This window comes from Babylonia areolata, chromosome 35 (assembly GCF_041734735.1).
Source record: "Babylonia areolata isolate BAREFJ2019XMU chromosome 35, ASM4173473v1, whole genome shotgun sequence".
In the NCBI taxonomy this organism is placed as follows: Eukaryota; Metazoa; Mollusca; class Gastropoda; order Neogastropoda; family Buccinidae; genus Babylonia; species Babylonia areolata.
The window spans coordinates 1,829,755-1,850,000 of NC_134910.1; the positions used below are offsets into that span (position 1 = coordinate 1,829,755).

At 43.3% G+C, this 20,246-nt stretch overlaps 1 protein-coding gene across 1 annotated transcript in view; it reads right to left on the reverse strand.

Annotated features, from left to right (window-relative positions):
• Positions 1-200: 200 nt before the first annotated feature.
• The window catches only part of LOC143277757 (voltage-gated inwardly rectifying potassium channel KCNH6-like), a 167,040-nt gene continuing 146,994 nt past the window's right edge, over positions 201-20,246 (reverse strand). The window contains exons 11-16 of the mRNA XM_076582660.1: positions 11,251-11,365; positions 7,597-7,749; positions 6,275-6,286; positions 5,639-5,780; positions 4,686-4,991; positions 201-402 (exon numbers count right to left, since the gene is read on the reverse strand). Coding sequence (XP_076438775.1) covers positions 201-402; positions 4,686-4,991; positions 5,639-5,780; positions 6,275-6,286; positions 7,597-7,749; positions 11,251-11,365 — 930 coding nt within the window. The remainder of the gene's footprint in view (positions 403-4,685; positions 4,992-5,638; positions 5,781-6,274; positions 6,287-7,596; positions 7,750-11,250; positions 11,366-20,246) is intronic.

Here is a 20,246-nt window from a genome sequence, read left to right on the forward strand (position 1 = left end):
CTGTACAGAAAAGTTTTTTGCTACTAACGTCAGGCAGTACTTTTCAATCAGGGACGACACATGCATGACATAATGTACTTTCTGCTAACACATACACTATCTATGATTAAAAAAAACACACCATGTGTTTAAAGACTACATGAACCACACACACACACACACACACACACACACACACACACCACAACAGAGCATCCTTTTCAAGACGTCTTCGCTGTGCTCTCGGCTTCACTGGCGGCTTTGGTGAATTTTCCTCCCTTTGGTCTCGCAGACTTGTCGCCCTTGTTGGTCGGTGACGTGGTCAGGTCCAAGGACTCTCTCGTGACCTTTGGCTTCTGACCCAGGATGTTCAAAATGGAGTCGACAGTGTTGAAGAGATCGCTCTCAAACTTGTGCATGCGACTGGAAGGGACAATATACAAAAGTAAGTACGTTAATGCTAATGATAATGCTAGCAATAATAATAATAATGACGACACTATTACTACTATTACTACTAATCATCGTCATCAATATAAGCATCATCATCATCATCATCATCATCATCCACGCATGCATGCATGCATACACGATTGTCTTTAAACTATAAGCGTACATAAATAAATAAATAAACAAATAATTATAATATAAAAAAGTAGTAGTAATAATAATAAAAAAACAAAACAATTAAATAAACAAATAAATGTAAAACATGGGGACTGACACATTCACACATACACCCACATATGCATAACAGATATGCACCAAACATGCAGTTTCACTGATATGAAAGCACAGTCAAATACACATAAACGTACATGAGCCCCAACACATACACATTACCCTGCACCTCCTCTACCCCCCTCCTCCACACACTCATTTCTAGGCTACGTATCGCAGCTTCCACGGTGTCACGCTCTATATGAGAGCGGACTAGAAACCCCCACCCAACCCAGCACTAACACCCAGACAACACAGACACAGACTAAAATAATTCAAAGTTCACACACATTTATTCAATCACGCACAGAACTTGCCAAATAAAACCACCACCACAATTCCAGCCACAACAACTGATACACTTAAATGACAGTGGATAAATAAACATGAAACACAGAACTTAAAGAAACGGCCGACCAGCTTAAACCAGCGTCCAGCGGTTTAAATAATGTTATCAGTGTGCACTTAGGATGTTTGATAAACGATAAATACTTAAACACTCTGCACAACACAAGAAAAGGATGACTTGAACGGCAAAAACTGAAGACAGATGAAAACAGAATAATAATAATAATAATAATAATAATAATGGATACTTATATAGCACACTATCCAGAAATCTGCTCTAGGTGCTTTACAAAAACGCTTTTGATAACATAAAACATTATATCTATGTTACATACACACACCAAAATGTGACCACACACACACACACACACGCACGCACGCACGTACGCGCACACACACACGCACGCACGCACACACACACACACACTGCATACATACATTTTAACATACATGTGTATCTAACAGCTACCCTAACAAATACGCACACATAGGCAGGCACAAACTTACATAAACACACGCACACACAATACACATTCATATACATGCATGTAGTTGTGGACCTGCCACAATTGAACTTATTGCTGAGGGAAAAGGTGAGTTTTGAGACGAGATTTAAAAGATGCGAGGGAATCAGAGTGACGGAGGTTATCAGGGAGCTTGTTCCACGTCTTTGGCGATTGAAAAGAAAACGATCTGTGTCCATAGGTCTTACTTCTGACGTGAGGTATCCTGAGAAGTCGAGTATCAGAGGAAGAACGGAGCTGGCGAGACGGGGTATAGATATGGATGAGTTCAGAAAGATACTTGGGGCCAGATCCGTTGACTGCAGAAAAGGTCAGAGTGGATAGCTTATAGTCTATTCGATCAGAAACAGGCAACCAGTGGAGAGACTGAAGGAGAGGAGAAACATGGTCAAATTTAGAAGCTATGCAAATGAGTCTGGCAGCGTTATTCTGAATTCGTTGGAGTCTGTCTAACAGGTATTTGGGAAGGCCGGCCAAAAGAGAGTTGCAGTAATCCAATCTTGAGAGAACCAGAGAGCATACAAGTGTCTTGGTTGCATCGGTTGAGAGATAGTGGCGGATAGAGCTGATTCTACGCAGTTCCAAATAGGCAACTTTACAGATATTCGAAATGTGCTGTTGGAAGGAAAGAGACTGGTCCAGGATTACACCAAGACTGCGAACAGAGGGAGAAAGTGAAACAGGTGTGCTATTGATCAGAACAGAGTCAGGAAAGGAAGGATGTTGACGAAACTTCTTTGGACAGGTTATCATCAATTCAGTCTTATCATCATTTAATTGCAGCTTGTTGAGAGTCATCCAGTCCTTTAGGCCAGCAATGCACTCCTGTGTTTGAGTCACCAGTGCATCAAATTCAGCTATGGAAGCCGACTGATAAAGTTGTGTGTCATCAGCAAAGCTCTCATGCGACATCGCATGATGACTGATGACATCCGACACAGGAGCCGCATACAGCACGAAAAGAACAGGACCTAGGACGGACCCTTGTGGGACACCATATTTCAAGGCAGATATTCTAGAGTATGTACCATTTACACACAGACGACGAAACTAGTGACCAAACGATGACAGTGATGAGAAGAGGGCAGCAGAAAGACAGCAGTCAGCAGCAGAAGGAGCAACAACGCCGCCTGGCCAACACAGGCTGAAGGGGAGATGGTGCAGGAAGTGGGACGCTGTTAACCGGGTACCACTACCCTGACGCTGGAAACAAAACAGACTACACACGTCCAGCAGGGCACTCCCTCTGAGCTGGAGCACACAGAACAAAGATACATGGCCACCGGGAGGAAAACAATCCTCACTTGAGGGTGCCAACTGGGCAAAAAGCCCCAACTCAAAACACGGCACAACTTTCCCCAAGGAAGGCCGAGGGCACAAAGCCTAGAGACGTGTCACTGACAGAACAGAGAGACTTTAAACTCTGCTCAGCAGTGACACAAACACACAAACGAGACTCCCCGATTTCACGTAAAAAACGCACAACCGGGAGCTAACACACACTGAACGAATGCTCGAATGGGAGAGGGTAAATGGGGAAGGTAATGCACAAAACACTCCACACGAGATTGTCAGGAGTTGTGACACACGGCACACACACACACACACACACACACACACACACACACACACACACACTTACTTGTACAAGCACACACACATACGCCCATATGTACGCTTATAGTTGACTTCATCAAGTTTTTGCGCCTTATACATATTACTAGTAGTGGTAGTAGTAATTTAAAAAAAAAAGTATTTATCTATTATTTATTCATCCCTTTTTTTTCTTTTTTTTTCTCAAGGCCTGACTAAGCGCGTTGGGTTACGCTGCTGGTCAGGCATCTGTTTGGCAGATGTGGTGTAGCGTATATGGATTTGTCCGAACGCAGTGACGCCTCCTTGAGCTACTGAAACTGAAACAGTCTTTAAACGTTAAATGTAATTTTAAAAAAAGGATAATTGAAGCACAGCAACTACTACTGCTACTACCACTGCAACTTCGACTACTGCTGCTGCTGCTGCTACTACTACTACAAAGAATAAGCAAATAAAATAATAAATCAATAAATCATAAATAAAGACATGGATAAAGTAAACTATTCTAAACTAAAACAGGAAGAGTGAAGCAATAAATCCTTCATTCTAACGCGTCTGAACAATTTTGTAAAACAACCCTAATAGTAAAGGTATGGTGGAAGCATACTGAATAATAAAGAAATGAATAAACTCACATGTATGTAAACGACACCCAGCAATTAACCACAATTACTAAACAATGGAAAAAGGTTTCGTTGAAAATGTGTGAGTGTTTCATACACAGCACGCACTATACCCAGTATGAATCATATCTTTATGAGGATCCATAATACATTAGGCCTCACATTGAATAAGATAAAAAAGTATGATTTGTAATATACTAGGTCTAGCTTGCAGATTGATTGAAAGTATAATAGGTCGATCTAACATATTGATTGAAAATATGAATCGTTATGTGTTTAGATAGGCTTATCACCACCATTGTTGATACTGGCATTGTCGTAACAACGGACCTGGTCACACACACACACACACACACACACACACCTCTCTTTCGCTCATCCGACAGCAGTATATGTATGTACCAACTCATCCCTCATTTGGGTAGTCTTTCTTCTTACTTACATCCACCTAGCATAATAATAATAATCATCATCATTATTTATCATCATCATCATTATTATCATTATTAGTTATCTGTATTTTTCAAATATTTGAAAAAAAAGATCATTTTCAGTTTCAGCAGCTCAAGGAGGCGTCACTGCGTTCGGACAAATCCATATACGCTACACCACATCTGCCAAGCAGATGCCTGACCAGCAGCGTAACCCAACGCGCTTAGTCAGGCCTTGAGAGAGAGAGAGAGAGAAAAAAAAAAGGTGAATAAATAATAGATAAGCTTACATAAATAAATAAATAAATAAATAATAATTATGATATAAAAAAAGGTAGTAGTAATGATAATCATAATAAAATCATAATAATAAATAATAAATAAATAAACAGATAAATAAGACAACAATGATGATAAATAAGCAAATGAAAAAAAAAAGAAAAAAGAACAATCATCGGTCTTACTCATATAAGTTCTCAACCCGATGTTCCAGGTCAGAAAGTGATTGGATGCTGCCCTTTTCCGGGTGTTGCCGAATCTCGCAGTCCAGCGCCGGAAACTTCCATAAATGGCCCGTGCTCGACGAAGACTTGGGCGTGTAGGTGGTGCCGCTGGAGGCGATGGGAGACAACCCCTGCTGCGCCGTCAGACTTTCCGAGGTGTTGTCTTTCCTGACTGGCAAAGCGTGTGTCTTGGGCAGGGACTTTCGTGCGGCCTCCTTGCTTTTCAAGTCTTCTTTCTCCGTGCGTCGTCCTTTTTCACTGCTGCGTCTGTCGGTGAGGAAAGGGGGCCATTTCCAGATCGTTTTTGACATTTTGTGGAAATGTATGTGAAGAACATAATGAATGTATGCGACTGAAGAACATTTATTGAACATACTAAATGTATGTTGGGAACATAATAAATGTAATGTATGTGAAGAACATTTATTGAACATACTAAATGCATGTGGGGAACGTAATTAATGTATGTGAAGAACATAATCAATGCATATGGGGAACATACTAAATGTATGTGCAGAACGTAATAAATGTATGTGGGGAACATAATAAATGTATGTCGGGAACATAATAAATGTATGTGATGAACATTTATTGAACATACTAAATCCATGTTGGGAACATACTAAATGTATCTGGGGAACATAATAAATGTATGTGCAGAACATACTAAATGTATGTCGGGAACATAATAAATGTATGTGCAGAACATAATAAATGTATGTAGGGAACATACTAAATGTATGTGAAGAACATGATGCACGTGCACGTGCGCGCGAACCACCCCCTTACCCCCCTGACTTCCCCCCTCCCCCGGCCGCCCATTTCCAACAAACACTCACAGCACAGCACAGCACAGCACAGCACAGCACAGCACACACACACACACACACACACACACACACAGAAAGGCACACCGATACGACACAATGTGCGTCACCAACTTGAGCACACTAAGCCACAATTCACACAGAAACCACAAACTACACCGCACACCACGACACACGACACACCCCACATCACCACCTACACCACGGTGCACGTCACGGACACACCTCACTACACGTCACCAACACATCGCACTACACATCAACAACACATCGCACTATACATCAACAACACATTGCACTACACATCACCGACACATCGCACTACACATTACTGACACACTGCACTACACATCACCAAAACATCGCACTACACATCACCGACAAATCGCACTACACATTACCGACACACTGCACTACACATTACCAACACATCGCACTACACGTCACCAACACATCGCACTACACATCAACAACACATCACACTATACATCAACAACACATTGCACTACACATCACCGACACATCGCACTACACATTACCGACACACTGCATTACACATTACCAACACATCGCACTACACATCACCGTCACATCGCACTACACGTCACCGACACATCGCACTACACATCACCAACACATCGCACTACACGTCACCAACACATCGCATTACACATCAACAACACATCGCACTACGCATCAACAACACATCGCACTACACGTCACCGACACATCGCACTACACATCACCGACACATCGCACTACACATCACTAACACACCAGAGATCACGTCACCGAAACATCACACCACACACCGTCTACATACCACACTACACATCACTAACACACCGCACATCACCGACACAACACAACACTACACATCACTGTTAACCAACACACCACTGCACTGTTCTGTACTATACTGTACTGCACTGCACTGTACTATACTGTACTGCACTGCACTGTACTAAACTGTACTATACTGCACTGTACTGTACTGCATTGTACTAAACTGTACTGCACTGCTCTGTACTAAACTGTACTGTACTGTACGGTACTATACTGCACTGTACTATACTATACTGCACTGCACTGTACTATACTGCACTGCACTGTACTATACTGCACTGCACTGTACTATACTGCACTGCACTGTACTATACTGCACTGCACTGTACTATACTGCACTGCACTGCACTGTACTATACTGCACTGCACTGTACTATACTGCACTGCACTGTACTATACTGCACTGTACTATACTGCACTGCACTGCACTATACTGCACTGCACTGTTCTGTACTATACTGTTCTGCACTGTACTCTACTATACGGCACTGCACTGTTCTGTACTATACTGTTCTGCACTGTACTGCACTGTACTCTACTGCACTGCACTGTACTGCACTATACTGCACTGCACTGCACTGTACTGTAATGTACTGTACTGCACAGCACAGCACAACACGAGACAACACAGTACAGCACAACACAGCACAGCACAGCACGGCACAGCACAGCACAACACAGCACAGCACAGCACAGCACGGCACAGCACGGCACAGCACAGCACAACACAGCACAGCACAACACAGCACAGCACAGCACGGCACAGCACAGCACGACACAGCACGGCACAGCACAGCACAGCACGGCACAGTACAGCACGACACAGCACAGCACAGCACGGCACAGCACAGTACAGCACGACACAGCACGACACAACACAGCACGGCACAGCACAGTACAGCACGACACAGCACAGCACGACACAGCACGGCACAGCACAGTACAGCACGACACAGCACAGCACAGCACGGCACAGCACGACACAATACAGCACAGCACGGCACAGCACAGTACAGCACGGCACGGCACAGCACAGCACAGCACGGCACGGCACAGCACGGCACGGCACAGCACGGCACAGCACAGCACGGCACGGCACAGCACGGCACAGCACAGCACGACACAGCACAGCACAACACGGCACGGGACGGCACAGCACAGCACGGCACAGCACGGCACAGCACAGGGCTGCACTGTACCTGTGGTGAAGTCGTCCTCAGTGATGTCGTGGGTGGCCGCCTCGGTAGAGAACTCCACGATCCCCACCCCCTCCTCCTCCTCACTCTCCTCCCGCACCTCCCCGCTCACACTCCGCCCCTCTCCGCTCCCCACCCGCCGGTGACGCAATCCGCCTGCGTGACATCACATGTGACATCACACGTGACATCACAATAGTTACTACGCACTTCCCGCCCCCCGTACCCCCGCCCTTTAATTTATTATTATTATTATTATTATTATTTTTTTTTTTTACATTTTTTTTCTTTCTTGTTCTATTATAGACAGAACCCCCCCCCCAAAAAAACAAAAAAACAAACAAAAAAAAAAACACAACAAAAAAAAACAACAAAAACACAAACCCACAAAAAAACACAACAAACCCCCCCCCCCCCCCCCCCAAACCCCCAAACAAAATCCGGATTCTACAAAGGGGTGTAAGTGCATTCCCTTTCTCTCTAGCCACCCACCCCCCTCTCCGCCTCCCCCCCTCTCCACGGCCCTGCTCCCCCACCTGCCACCCTCTACCCTCCCCACACACCACCACTCGTTGTATGACGCCTTCTGGCATTGCTGTCATAAAGTGTATGTGAGCAAGAAGTGATTAAAAAAAAGAAAAGAAAAGATTTTGTTGTTGTTGCTATCAACCACTTTTTCTCTCTCCAGGAGCCAGTTGCATTGTTCCGGGACGGAAGAGCCTAATATGGTCTTAACCCGCTACTAACTGTGTGTGTAGTATGGAACTGACCAATGGCGTATTTCGCTCAACGTAGGCATTTAGCCACGTGTAACTAAAAAACAAACAAACAAAAAAACCCCAAAAAAGCAAAACAAAACAAAAAAACAACAACAGCAATAACAACAACAAGAACAAAAACCCAAAACAAACAAACAAAAAACAAGCAATGCAACTGGCACCTGCAGAATTCTACCCAGGAAAGAGACATTGTGTTGCACTGGGTTCTTTGTCTGGCACTAAGTCCATGCTGCACACGGGACCTACCTCGTTTTATTGTGTTGTTCGAATGACTGGCACCCAGACCACGCTTGTTAAGGTACTAACGGATGGAACCAAGGCACGGATGAAAATCCCAAACAAAACGCCTACGAAAATGACCACCCACCCACACCATTGGGAAACAAATCGCACATAAAATGATGGTCGCACAAAACAAAAACACACGCACGAGAAATGACCATACAAACATGCCCCTGAATAAGCAAAACAAAAAACAAAAACAAAACAAAACAAAAAAACAACAACAACAAAACCCGCACATACAAGTGACCATACATCACACCAATTTTTACTGATTAACAAACAAAAGTGCATATTATAGATATGGCGGTACAACTCGCAACTGCACAAACAATTTACCATACCACTGCACAACGAAAACACACATAAAAATCCCCCAACCACACCATTCCACAAACAAAAGCAAAAAATAAAAAGCACATAAAAATGACCACACGCTATACCACTGTTGAAACGAAACGCATATACAAATGTAATGACTATGATACTGCACAAACAAAAAGCACATTACAGATGTCCTCCCACACTGCACACACAACAATGAAGCAATACGTTCGTGTCTAACTCACCCATGATAACAGGACAATAAACAACCAAGAAGAAGAAGAAGAATGCACTAACAAAAGACGTGTGTACAAATGACCGTTGCACGAACAACACGTGCATTTACACATGACCGTTGCACAAACAACACGTGCATTTACACACGACTGTTGCACAAACAACACGTGCATTTACACACGACTGTTGCACGAACAACACGTGCATTTACACACGACTGTTGCACGAACAACACGTGCATTTACACATGACCGTTGCACGAACAACACGTGCATTTACACATGACCGTTGCACAAACAACACGTGCATTTACACATGACTGTTGCACAAACAACACGTGCATTTACACAAGGCCATTGCACAAACAACACGTGCATTTACACATGTCCGTTCCGCGAACAACACGTGCATTTACACATGACCGTTGCACAAACAACACGTGCATTTACACATGACTGTTGCACAAACAACACGTGCATTTACACACGACTGTTGCACGAACAACACGTGCATTTACACACGACCATTGCACAAACGACACGTGCACTTAGAAATGACCGTTTCAAAAACAAAAAGCACTTGTACAAATGACCGCTGCACAAACAAAAGACACATGTAGAGACGTGCTAAGCGACAGGCACATTTACAAATGACCACTGCACAACAACAACAACAAAAAACAAAACAAAAACAACAACAACAACAACAAAACCACGCACATTTTCAAATGACCGTTGCACAAACAAAAGACATGTACAAATGACCGTTGCGCAAGGAACACGCACATATATAAATGACTGTTGAACAAAAACAACAGCCATATTTACAAATCACTGTTGTTAAAAACAAAACAAACAAACAACAGCCATATTTACAAATGACCGTAGTTAAAAACACAACAGCAGGCACATTAACAAAAGACCGTTGTTAAAAAACAACAACAGGCACATTAACAAATGACCGTTGCACCAAAAATACAACAACTCCAAAACAGACAAGACAACCCCCCCCCCCCCACACACACACATTAACAAATGAGTGTAGCATAAAAACAACACGCTCATTTCACAAATGACACACGCACATTTTACAAAATTACCGTAGCACACACACACACACACACACACACACACACACCACCACCACCACCACCACCAACAACAACACAAGCACATTAACAAATGACACACACATATTTACAAAAGGACTGTAGCACAACTCCGCCCCCCCCCCCCCCCCCCGCCCCACATTTTACAAAATGACCGTCGCACAAAAAAACAATACACACATTTTAACAAAATGACCGTAACACACACACACACACACACACACACACACACACACACACACACACACGAAACTTCACAACATGCACATTTTAACAAAATGACTGTCGCACAAACAACAACAACACACACATTTTAACAAAATGAGCGTAGCACACACACACACACACACACACACAACAAACAACACACACACATTTTAACAAAATGAGCGTAGCACACACACACACACACACACACAACAAACAACACACACACATTTTAACAAAATGACCGTAGCACACACACACAAAACCAAACCACAACACACACATTTTAACAAAATGACCGTAGCACACACACACACACACACACACACACACACACAAAACTACAACACACACATTTTAACAAAATGACCGTAGCACACACACAAAAAACCTCCACAACATACACACTTTAACAAAATGACCATAGCACACTCACAACCCCCTCTCCCCCCACAACACACGCATTTTAACAAAATGACTGTCGTACACTCACAACCCCCTCTCCCCCACCCCCCACAACACACGCATTTTAACAAAATGACTGTCGCACACTCACAACCCCCTCTCCCCCACCACCCGCAACACACACATTTTAACAAAATGACCGTAGCACACACACACACACAAAACCAACACACACACTTTAACAAAATGACCGTAGCACACTCACAACCCCCTCTCCCCCACAACTCACACACTTTAACAAAATGACTGTCGCACACTCACCATCATCCGTCAGCCGTCTCTTGCACTGAAGCCGGGGTCTTCGCTGGCGTATGAATCTTAGAGTCTCGTCGTCCAGCTTTTGCCGCACCCTCCGATGTAAAAGAGTGCCCTGGGGATGACGACTGAACGTGAACGTGGGGGGAAAGATGTCGCTCAGAGTGAAAGGTACTGGTATATGGAACGTTCAAAGCAATGTTTCATTGATTACTTGTTTGCTGAAATTACAACCCCTCCCTTTGGTACTGGTGTATGGAACGTTCAAAGCAATGTTTCATTGATTACTTGTTTGCTGAAATTACAACCCCTCCCTCTCCTCCCCTCTCCTGGAATCACATGGAAACTCATAACGTATGGTCGAAGGTGCGGTTATTGCACAGCTCCAGATTTTTTTAAATTAAAAAAAAAAAAAATTCATATCAAATATTAATGTGTTGGATTCAGTTCCAGATATAACCCCAATCGCCCCCACCCCACCTCCACCTCTAACAAAAACACTAACACCACCACCACCCTGCATGTCATGAAATTATCCACAGGTGATTACCACATCACCACAATTACTTTCTATCTCAAGGGCCTGACTAAGCGCGTTGGGTTACGCTGCTGGTCAGGCATCTGCTTGATAGATGTGGTGTAGCGTGTATGGATTTGTCCGAACGCAGTGACGCCTCCTTGGGCTACTGATACTGATTATATCTCCCCCCCCCCCGCACCCCCCCCCCCCTCCGTATCTCTGTGCCTATCTCTCTGTATCTGTATCTGTATCTGTCTCTGTCTCTGTCTGTCCGTCTGTCAGTCAGTCTGACTGACTCTCTGTCTGTTTCTTTGTCTGTCTGTCTCTCTGGGAGAAAATCAACAAGTCAATCATTTTGTTGGGTATAAGCATTCGTTTGAGTTTTAGGATGGGGGGTGGCTATCACAACAAACTAGTATCTGTATGATGAGAGAGAGAAAAAAAAGAAAGAAAAGAAAAAAAATCGATCACTCACTCACTCACTCACTCATTCACTCACTCACCCACTCATTCACTCACACACCCGCTCACTCACTCACTCAATCATTGTTCATTACTACAGTCCTGTATAGTACGACAGACTTCACAATATATCAAGGACCACTTCATACAGCAGTTACGTTTTCCTAAATAAATATATATATATATATATATATACATACATAATACACACACACACACACACACACACACACACACACACACACAGCAGAAGAAAACCTTGCCCAAATTCTCCAAGTGGTCCTTAACATTTTGCGAACGCTGTATGGGTGTGGGCAGGGTAATGAGAATTGTCGGACAGTGAACTGAATGCCCCCCCCCCCCCCCGCACCCCTCTCCCCCCGTGCACAAACAGGAAATGGAAACGTGAACGGTCAGAGTGAATGATGTAACGAACACGATAACAACGACAATGCACTCGGTGTTGGAACGACATCAACAATGGTCAACTTACACACTGAACGCGCCATGTCCCTTATGAATGGAATGGCTGAAACCATCAACAGCAATGCTCAAACAATACAACACTTTCGTAACAGAATATAACCTATATGGAGTGATGGCCTAGAGGTAACGCGTCCGCCTAGGAAGTGAGAGAATCTGAGCTCGCTGGTTCGAATCACGGCTCAGCCGCCGATATTTTCTCTCCCTCCTCCTCCACTAGACCTTGAGTGGTGGTCTGGACGCTAGTCATTCGGGTGAGACGATAAACCGAGGTCCCGTGTGCAACATGCACTTAGCGCACGTAAAAGAACCCACGGCAACAAAAGTGTTGTTCCAGGCAAAATTCTGTAGAAAAATCCACTTCGATAGGAAAAAACAAATAAAACTGCAGGCAGGAAAATATACAAAAAAAAAAAAGAAAAAAAAAGGGTGGCGCTCTCAGTGTAGCGACGCGCTCTCCCTGGGGAGAGCAGCCCGAATTTCACACAGAGAAATCTGTTGTGACCAACAAAAAAAAAAAAAAAAAAAAAAGAAGAAAAAAGAAAAAAAAAGAAGAAGAGAAATACGAAATGAGGATACCAGAAGAATATCTCACTCCTACAGACAACCAGAACGTCCTCTTGAGGATACCAGAAGAACATCTCACTCCTACAGACAACCAGAACGTCCCTTGTGGATACCAGAAGAACATCTCACTCCTACAGACAACCAGAACGTCCTCTTGAGAATACCAGAAGAACATCTCACTCCTACAGACAACCAGAACGTCCCTTTAGGATACCAAAAGAACATCTCAGTCCTACAGACAACCAGAACGTCCCTTTAGGATACCAGAAGAACATCTCAGTCCTACAGACAACCAGAACGTCCTCTTGAGGATACCAGAAGAACATCTCACTCCTACAGACAACCAGAACGTCCTCTTGAGGATACCAGATGAACATCTCACTCCTACAGACAACCAGAACGTCCCTTTAGGATACCAGAAGAACATCTCAGTCCTACAGACAACCTGAACGTCCTCTTGAGGATACCAGAAGAACATCTCACTCCTACAGACAACCTGAACGTCCTCTTGAGGATACCAGAAGAACATCTCACTCCTACAGACAACCTGAACGTCCTCTTGAGGATACCAGAAGAACATCTCACTCCTACAGACAACCTGAACGTCCTCTTGAGGATACCAGAAGAACATCTCACTCCTACAGACAACTAGAACGTCCTCTTGAGGATACCAGAAGAACATCTCACTCCTACAGACAACCTGAACGTCCTCTTGAGGATACCAGAAGAATATCTCACTCCTACAGACAACCAGAACGTCCTCTTGAGGATACCAGAAGAACATCTCACTCCTACAGACAACCAGAACGTCCCTTGTGGATACCAGAAGAACATCTCACTCCTACAGACAACCAGAACGTCCCTTTAGGATACCAGAAGAACATCTCACTCCTACAGACAACCAGAACGTCCTCTTGAGGATACCAGAAGAACATCTCACTCCTACAGACAACCTGAACGTCCTCTTGAGGATACCAGAAGAACATCTCACCTTTAACAAAGAAATCCAGGACGTCCCATTAAAAGTGCAGAAGAACATCTTTCATTTTCAAACTAGACCGGGACTTCCCCCTAGAAATGCCAGAAGAACATGTCACCTTAACAGACAAAAACAGCACTCCCTCCCCCCTAAAGAACGTAAGAAGAACACCTCACCTTTTACAGACAAACACCAGGACTTCCCCTTAAGGACGCCAGAAGAACATGTCACCTTTAACAGGCAAAAACAGCACTCCCCCTAAAAGAACGTAAGAAGAACACCTCACCTTTTACAGACAAAACCAGGACTTTCCCTTAAGAACACCAGAAAAAAACATATCATCTGATACAGACAAAACCAGGACTTTCCCTTAAGAACACCTAACTTGGACGGACATCCTGGACACAGCCCCCTCAAAAACAAACCATTCAAACCCAGACCTTGAAGACGCAGGTCAATTAAAAGGTCGTTAACTCTCTCCATACGAACGGCGAAAGAGACGACGTTAACAGCGTTTCACCCCAATTACCACTATCAAAATATTGCAAGCGGAAGGCTCTTATACTGAAGAGGTGAATGTTGACAAAGAATACCACAATTCTGACGACAGAAGCTAAAGGTTGGGTCATTGAGACACCCACTGGACATCCGAGGGGTCTGTGTAGAGGAGAAGAGAGGGCTGGCCGTACTGAGTGAGTTAAACTCGACTCTGCATGAACAATCAAGTCTGGAAACAGCAGTCTCTGTAGCAGACCTCTCACCGGAAAGCTGATGGGGTTGGATCGGCAGCAATATGTGCTAACCCCCCCCACCCCCCGCCTCCCTGCCCCTCCCTCCACAAGCAGTGTAGTTCCCTTCTCCAGCGCTCGCTAAATCCCCTCGTCCATCGCCTGTCCCCAGGCAGTGCGGTGTTCGGTGACAACTTCTCGCTTGTTTTCTATTCGTCAATGGCAAGAGAAAGACGGTTCATCTTTCGCGTTGTCTCTGATGGACGTCTGGTAGTGCTAGACTCAAGTTGGCGGTATTGAAGGTCTTTGGGCATTCGTTCCAGCATGCATGTAATGCAAACGACGGCAATCAAAAGGAATGACCCTTGCAGAAATCTGTGTACAACTCTAGTTTGATAGGAAAACAAATACACTGACTTGCTAACAAAAAAGTAGGTAGAGCTGTATTTTGGTGACGTGCTTTCCCCGGGTGGAGCAGCCCGACTTTCATAAAAACCTTCTCCAGTGCTTTGAGTGCCCGCGGCCTTGTCTGGTCATGTTTCATAATGATGATGATGATATGGATAGTTATACAGCTAGCACCTATCCTCCGTCACAGACACTTCAAGCTCCAAGCGCTTTACAAACACGGAGTCACATTTGCGCCACAGGCTGCCGATCAAGGCTGCCTACCTGGGAAGAGCCGACTGGGAACTGCCACAGGGCGCTCATCATTGGATTCCCGTATCATTCAATGACGTTTCAGTTACGCACTCATACGCACACATACAGACATGAATATTTTACGTGTATGGCCGTTTCGTTTCTTTACCCTGCCATGTAGGCATCCTTACTCCGTTTTCTGGAGTGTGCATGCTGGATACGTTCTTGAGTTTCCTTAACCAACCGAACACTGACATGGATTACAGGATCTTTAACGTGCGGATTTGAACTTCTGCACATATGTTGACCTGGGAGATCAAAAATAAACCTTCCCCACCCTCAGCCCACTCAGGTGCGACGGGGGTTCGAACTCGGGAAACTCATCCAGGACACAGTGACGTAAGTTCAACTTCCCGTCTCTGGAGCAGTGGCCCACTCCTCGCCACTGCCGCACGAGAGCATGCTGAGCGCCACAGTGTGGTGGACCTTCAGTTCAACCTTTTCTGTCAGCTTCGCCTCCTGCCACGCTCGCTTGTTTTAACAAGCTTTCCTACGACGGTGGCAGTCTGGTCAATTCTGACACTGGTATCAGCATGAAGGAACAGGTCTTTGTGATGACAGAAGCCAGGCAGTCGCTGTGTGTACGGAGTCGCTCTGTGTCCTTTACGCTGGTGCTCAGAATAAATTTATCGCAGGTAGAGTTGAGTTTAACTCACTCAGTACGGCCAGTCCTCACTTCTCCTCTACACAGACCCCTCGGATGTCCAGTGGGTGTCTGAATGACCCAATCTTTAGCTTCCGTCGTCAGAACTGTGTTATTCTTTGTTAACATTCACCTCTTCAGTATAAGAGCCTTCCGCTTGCAATATTTTGATGGTGGTAATTGGGGTGAAACGCTGTTAACGTCGTCTCTTTCGCCGTTCGTATGGAGAGAGTTAACGACCTATCGGCAGTAAGGCCTTTAGGTCAAGTTTATCTGGCCAGATGTCCGGTAGTAGTCGTTTTTCGGTGGTTAAAGATGTTTATCGCAGGCTTTGACCAGTCTGTTTATAAGTGGTGATATTCCAGACTACCATAGGTTAAGTGGGCGGTGATGTTAGAACGTGCAACAGAACAGTGAACAGCGATGTGAAATATCATATGTCAGTGATTTTACAAAACACAATATGGTTGTGAATAATGAAGTAAAAGATATCACAGAACAGGAAGATAAAGATGTTTTAACACTTCATAGAGAAATGATGTTCTAACACATTATAGACAAGGGAATTACAACGTTTAAAAGACACTATAGGGTAGTGAATAATGATGTTAAAAAATAGCATAGGGCATCAAATTATAATGTTACAAAGCGTCGTAAGACATGGGATAATGAAGCTAATTAAAAAAAATCATAGGGCAGTGAATAGTGCTGTGAATATGACCAATAACGCTCCGATCATCATAGTGCATTAAATAACGAATAACGACGTAAGCCATGACATCGTCAGACAGAAACTGTTTATATAAATATAGTCCTTGCAAAATAATGGAAATATTAGTTAGTAGCAATACAAGAAGAGAAACAGCAATTGAAAATGTCCTTGGGATAAAAAAAACAACAAAAGACGTCGGTTAGTAATAATGCGAAACACTTCAGGACGTTACACAATGCAGCGCTTAACACAAAGGACAGTTCACAGCGATACTTCAGAATCCACACGATTATATTGTATAACAAGGCTGCAAAATCATACAGTACACTGCTAAAAACCAGTAACAGAAAACCTAAAAGTCATACAAGCAAATCAGAAAATGGCAGTTAGTAGTGTCAAATATAGGTAGCATGGACATTGACACATCAAAGGTTTTTTTTCTGTGTAAAACAGAAATTACACGAGCACTGGCAATGCCAAAAGTTTTAGTCGTGTACAACAGCAAAGGGTACCCGGAAATTGACAGTAAACATACCTTTCAAAGAAGTGATCTAAGTTACATCGGCATTATTGACACAGCAAGCACATTTTAGTAGAGTAAAACATGTCAGGTTTTACAGGCAATGGCATAGTTAACGCAGTTTCATCAGCGTAAAACATGGAATGTTACATGTACATCGACAAAGCAAATAGATTTAAAAATGGTGTAAAACACAGAAGGTTACATGGACACTGACACAGCAAACACATTTTTAGTAGTAAAAAAAAACCCAACCCATAAAATGTTACATAGCATTGACACAACAAACACATGTTTTAGTAGTGTGAACATTGAAGGTTAATGGGCATTGACACAGCAGACACATTTTAGTAAAAATAAAATAAATAAAAAATCCAGAAGAATACATAGGCACTGACACAACAAACATATTCATTAATAGTGTAAACGTATGTGACGTGGGATTTGACATACCAAATACATTTCTAGTCATGTAAAACATAGGTTACATGGGCATTAACAAAGCAAAGATATTTTAGTAGTGTAAAACAAGGAAAGTTACATGGGCATTGACAATGCAAACACATTTTTAGTAATGTAAAATAGGATACATGGGCACTGACAAAGCAAACACATTTTTAGTAGTGCAAAACACAAAAGGTTACATGGACACTGACAAAGCAAAACTATGTAAAATACGGAGTATATAAACATCGACATTGCAGATATTGAGGGAGGAGATATGTTTAATGTGGAGTGATGAAATTAAAAACAAACAAACAACACCCATGGTTAACAGCTGTGCATATTATATAATTATTGTTTTATAAACATACATGTTTCACAACATCGTAGTGTTTTGGAAGTTCGTATCCAAATTACAAATTACGCAGCAAAAGTATTAAACACTGCACAGAAAAGCTATAGAATACATGATTATAGTAAAATACACAACGTGGTGATAGCAATACCATTGTAAAAAAAAAAAAAAAAAAATGCTGCTGGTATTTAAGACTGCAGGGAGGCGAGGGATAGGGTATGGATAAGTGTGAGTGAGTGTGTGTATGTATGTATGTGTGTATGTGTGTATGTGTGTGTGTGTGTGTGTGTGTGTGTCTGTGTGTGTTGGGGGTGGGGGGAGGGGTTGGTGGGGGGGGGGGGGACGTTAAGAGATTAATGTAGACAACCTCTTGGTTTTGTTGTTGTTGTGGTTTTGTTGTTAGTGTTGTTGAAATTAGCAGGATCAATTAAATCATCAGAGATTTGATTAAACCTGAAACTGAGGTGAATATTTCACACACACACACACACACACACACACACACACACACACACACACAATTCCTTCCATATCCACATCTGACTGTGCTCTGTTTCCGACTGTCGTGGTATGTTGTGACAATTGTTATCAGGGAGCTACCTCAGACCGTGATAATTTTCACCTAAATTTGTATGTCCCTATTCATCATACGAGAATGCACACACACATGCGCGCGCGCACGCGAAGCACATACGCATACATACGTACATACATACATACATATATACATATATACATGTATATGTACACAGGTGCATGTGCACCCCTGCGTCCATAAAGAGCCCGACATGTCAACCCATACCCGCATGTTGCTGGCTTCACTTCTTCCCCCCCCCGAAACGGAATATCATCCCGTCCATTTTTGATAATGAAAGAGAAAATAACAGCCAACAGCAAACTGAAAGTGCCTGACACTGGACATAAAAGTAAACAAAAATCAATCGAAAGTAAAAGCAAACAGAAGTTCCGATATCGAAAGTAAAAGTCAACAGAAGTACCGAAACCGAAAGTGAAAGTTAATAGAAGTACCGAAACCTGAAAGTAAAAACAAAGAGAAGGAAATGGAATCAAAAGTATAGCAAAATGGTAAAATCAAACAGATAAGACCGAAACCGAAAGTAAAACGAAACGAAAATGCTGAAACCGATATTAACAGAAAACTCGAGAGAACAGAAACTAAATGAAATTTAAAAGTAAATTTAAAAGATCCAAATGTAATAAAGGTAGACTGAAACTGAAAGAGGCATGCAACTTGAAGGGACGAAAAAACTGGGTATAACAAGGAATGGGGAAAAAAAAGGGAATTTGGGCGGAAAGATGAACGAGAAAGCACACACACACACACACACACACACACACACACACACACACGCACACACATTCTGGCAAGAAATATGAAGACCATACCCCAGCGTCTGGCGACTGCATGCAGAATACAAACAAACAACAAACAGGTCAACAGGCACAGCACGTTCATGGCTGCCTAAGGGATCCACAGAGAACCATCAACACACACCTGTGTTCACATTATGTGCCAAATTACTCATGTGAGAGTTGTTTTTTTTGTTTCTTTCTTCTTTCATGTTGAGCAGGGGGGTGGAGGGTGAAGGGTGGGGGTAGGGAGGGAAGCTGTTGCTGCAACACCTTCTGTTTCTTTTTATTGATGTTCTCTCTGTGTCATCTGCTGCTCAGTGTAATGTTTGGAAACATATCGCCTTGGGAGTCCATCATCCCTCAATACACAACGTCTCCTGAAGTCAGCAGTATCCTGCCGTTCAACACACATAATATGCGTGCATTTATATGCATGCTCACACTCACAGGAAAGCACACACGCTCTCTCTCTCTCTCTCTCTCTCTCTCTCTCTCTCTCTCTCTCTC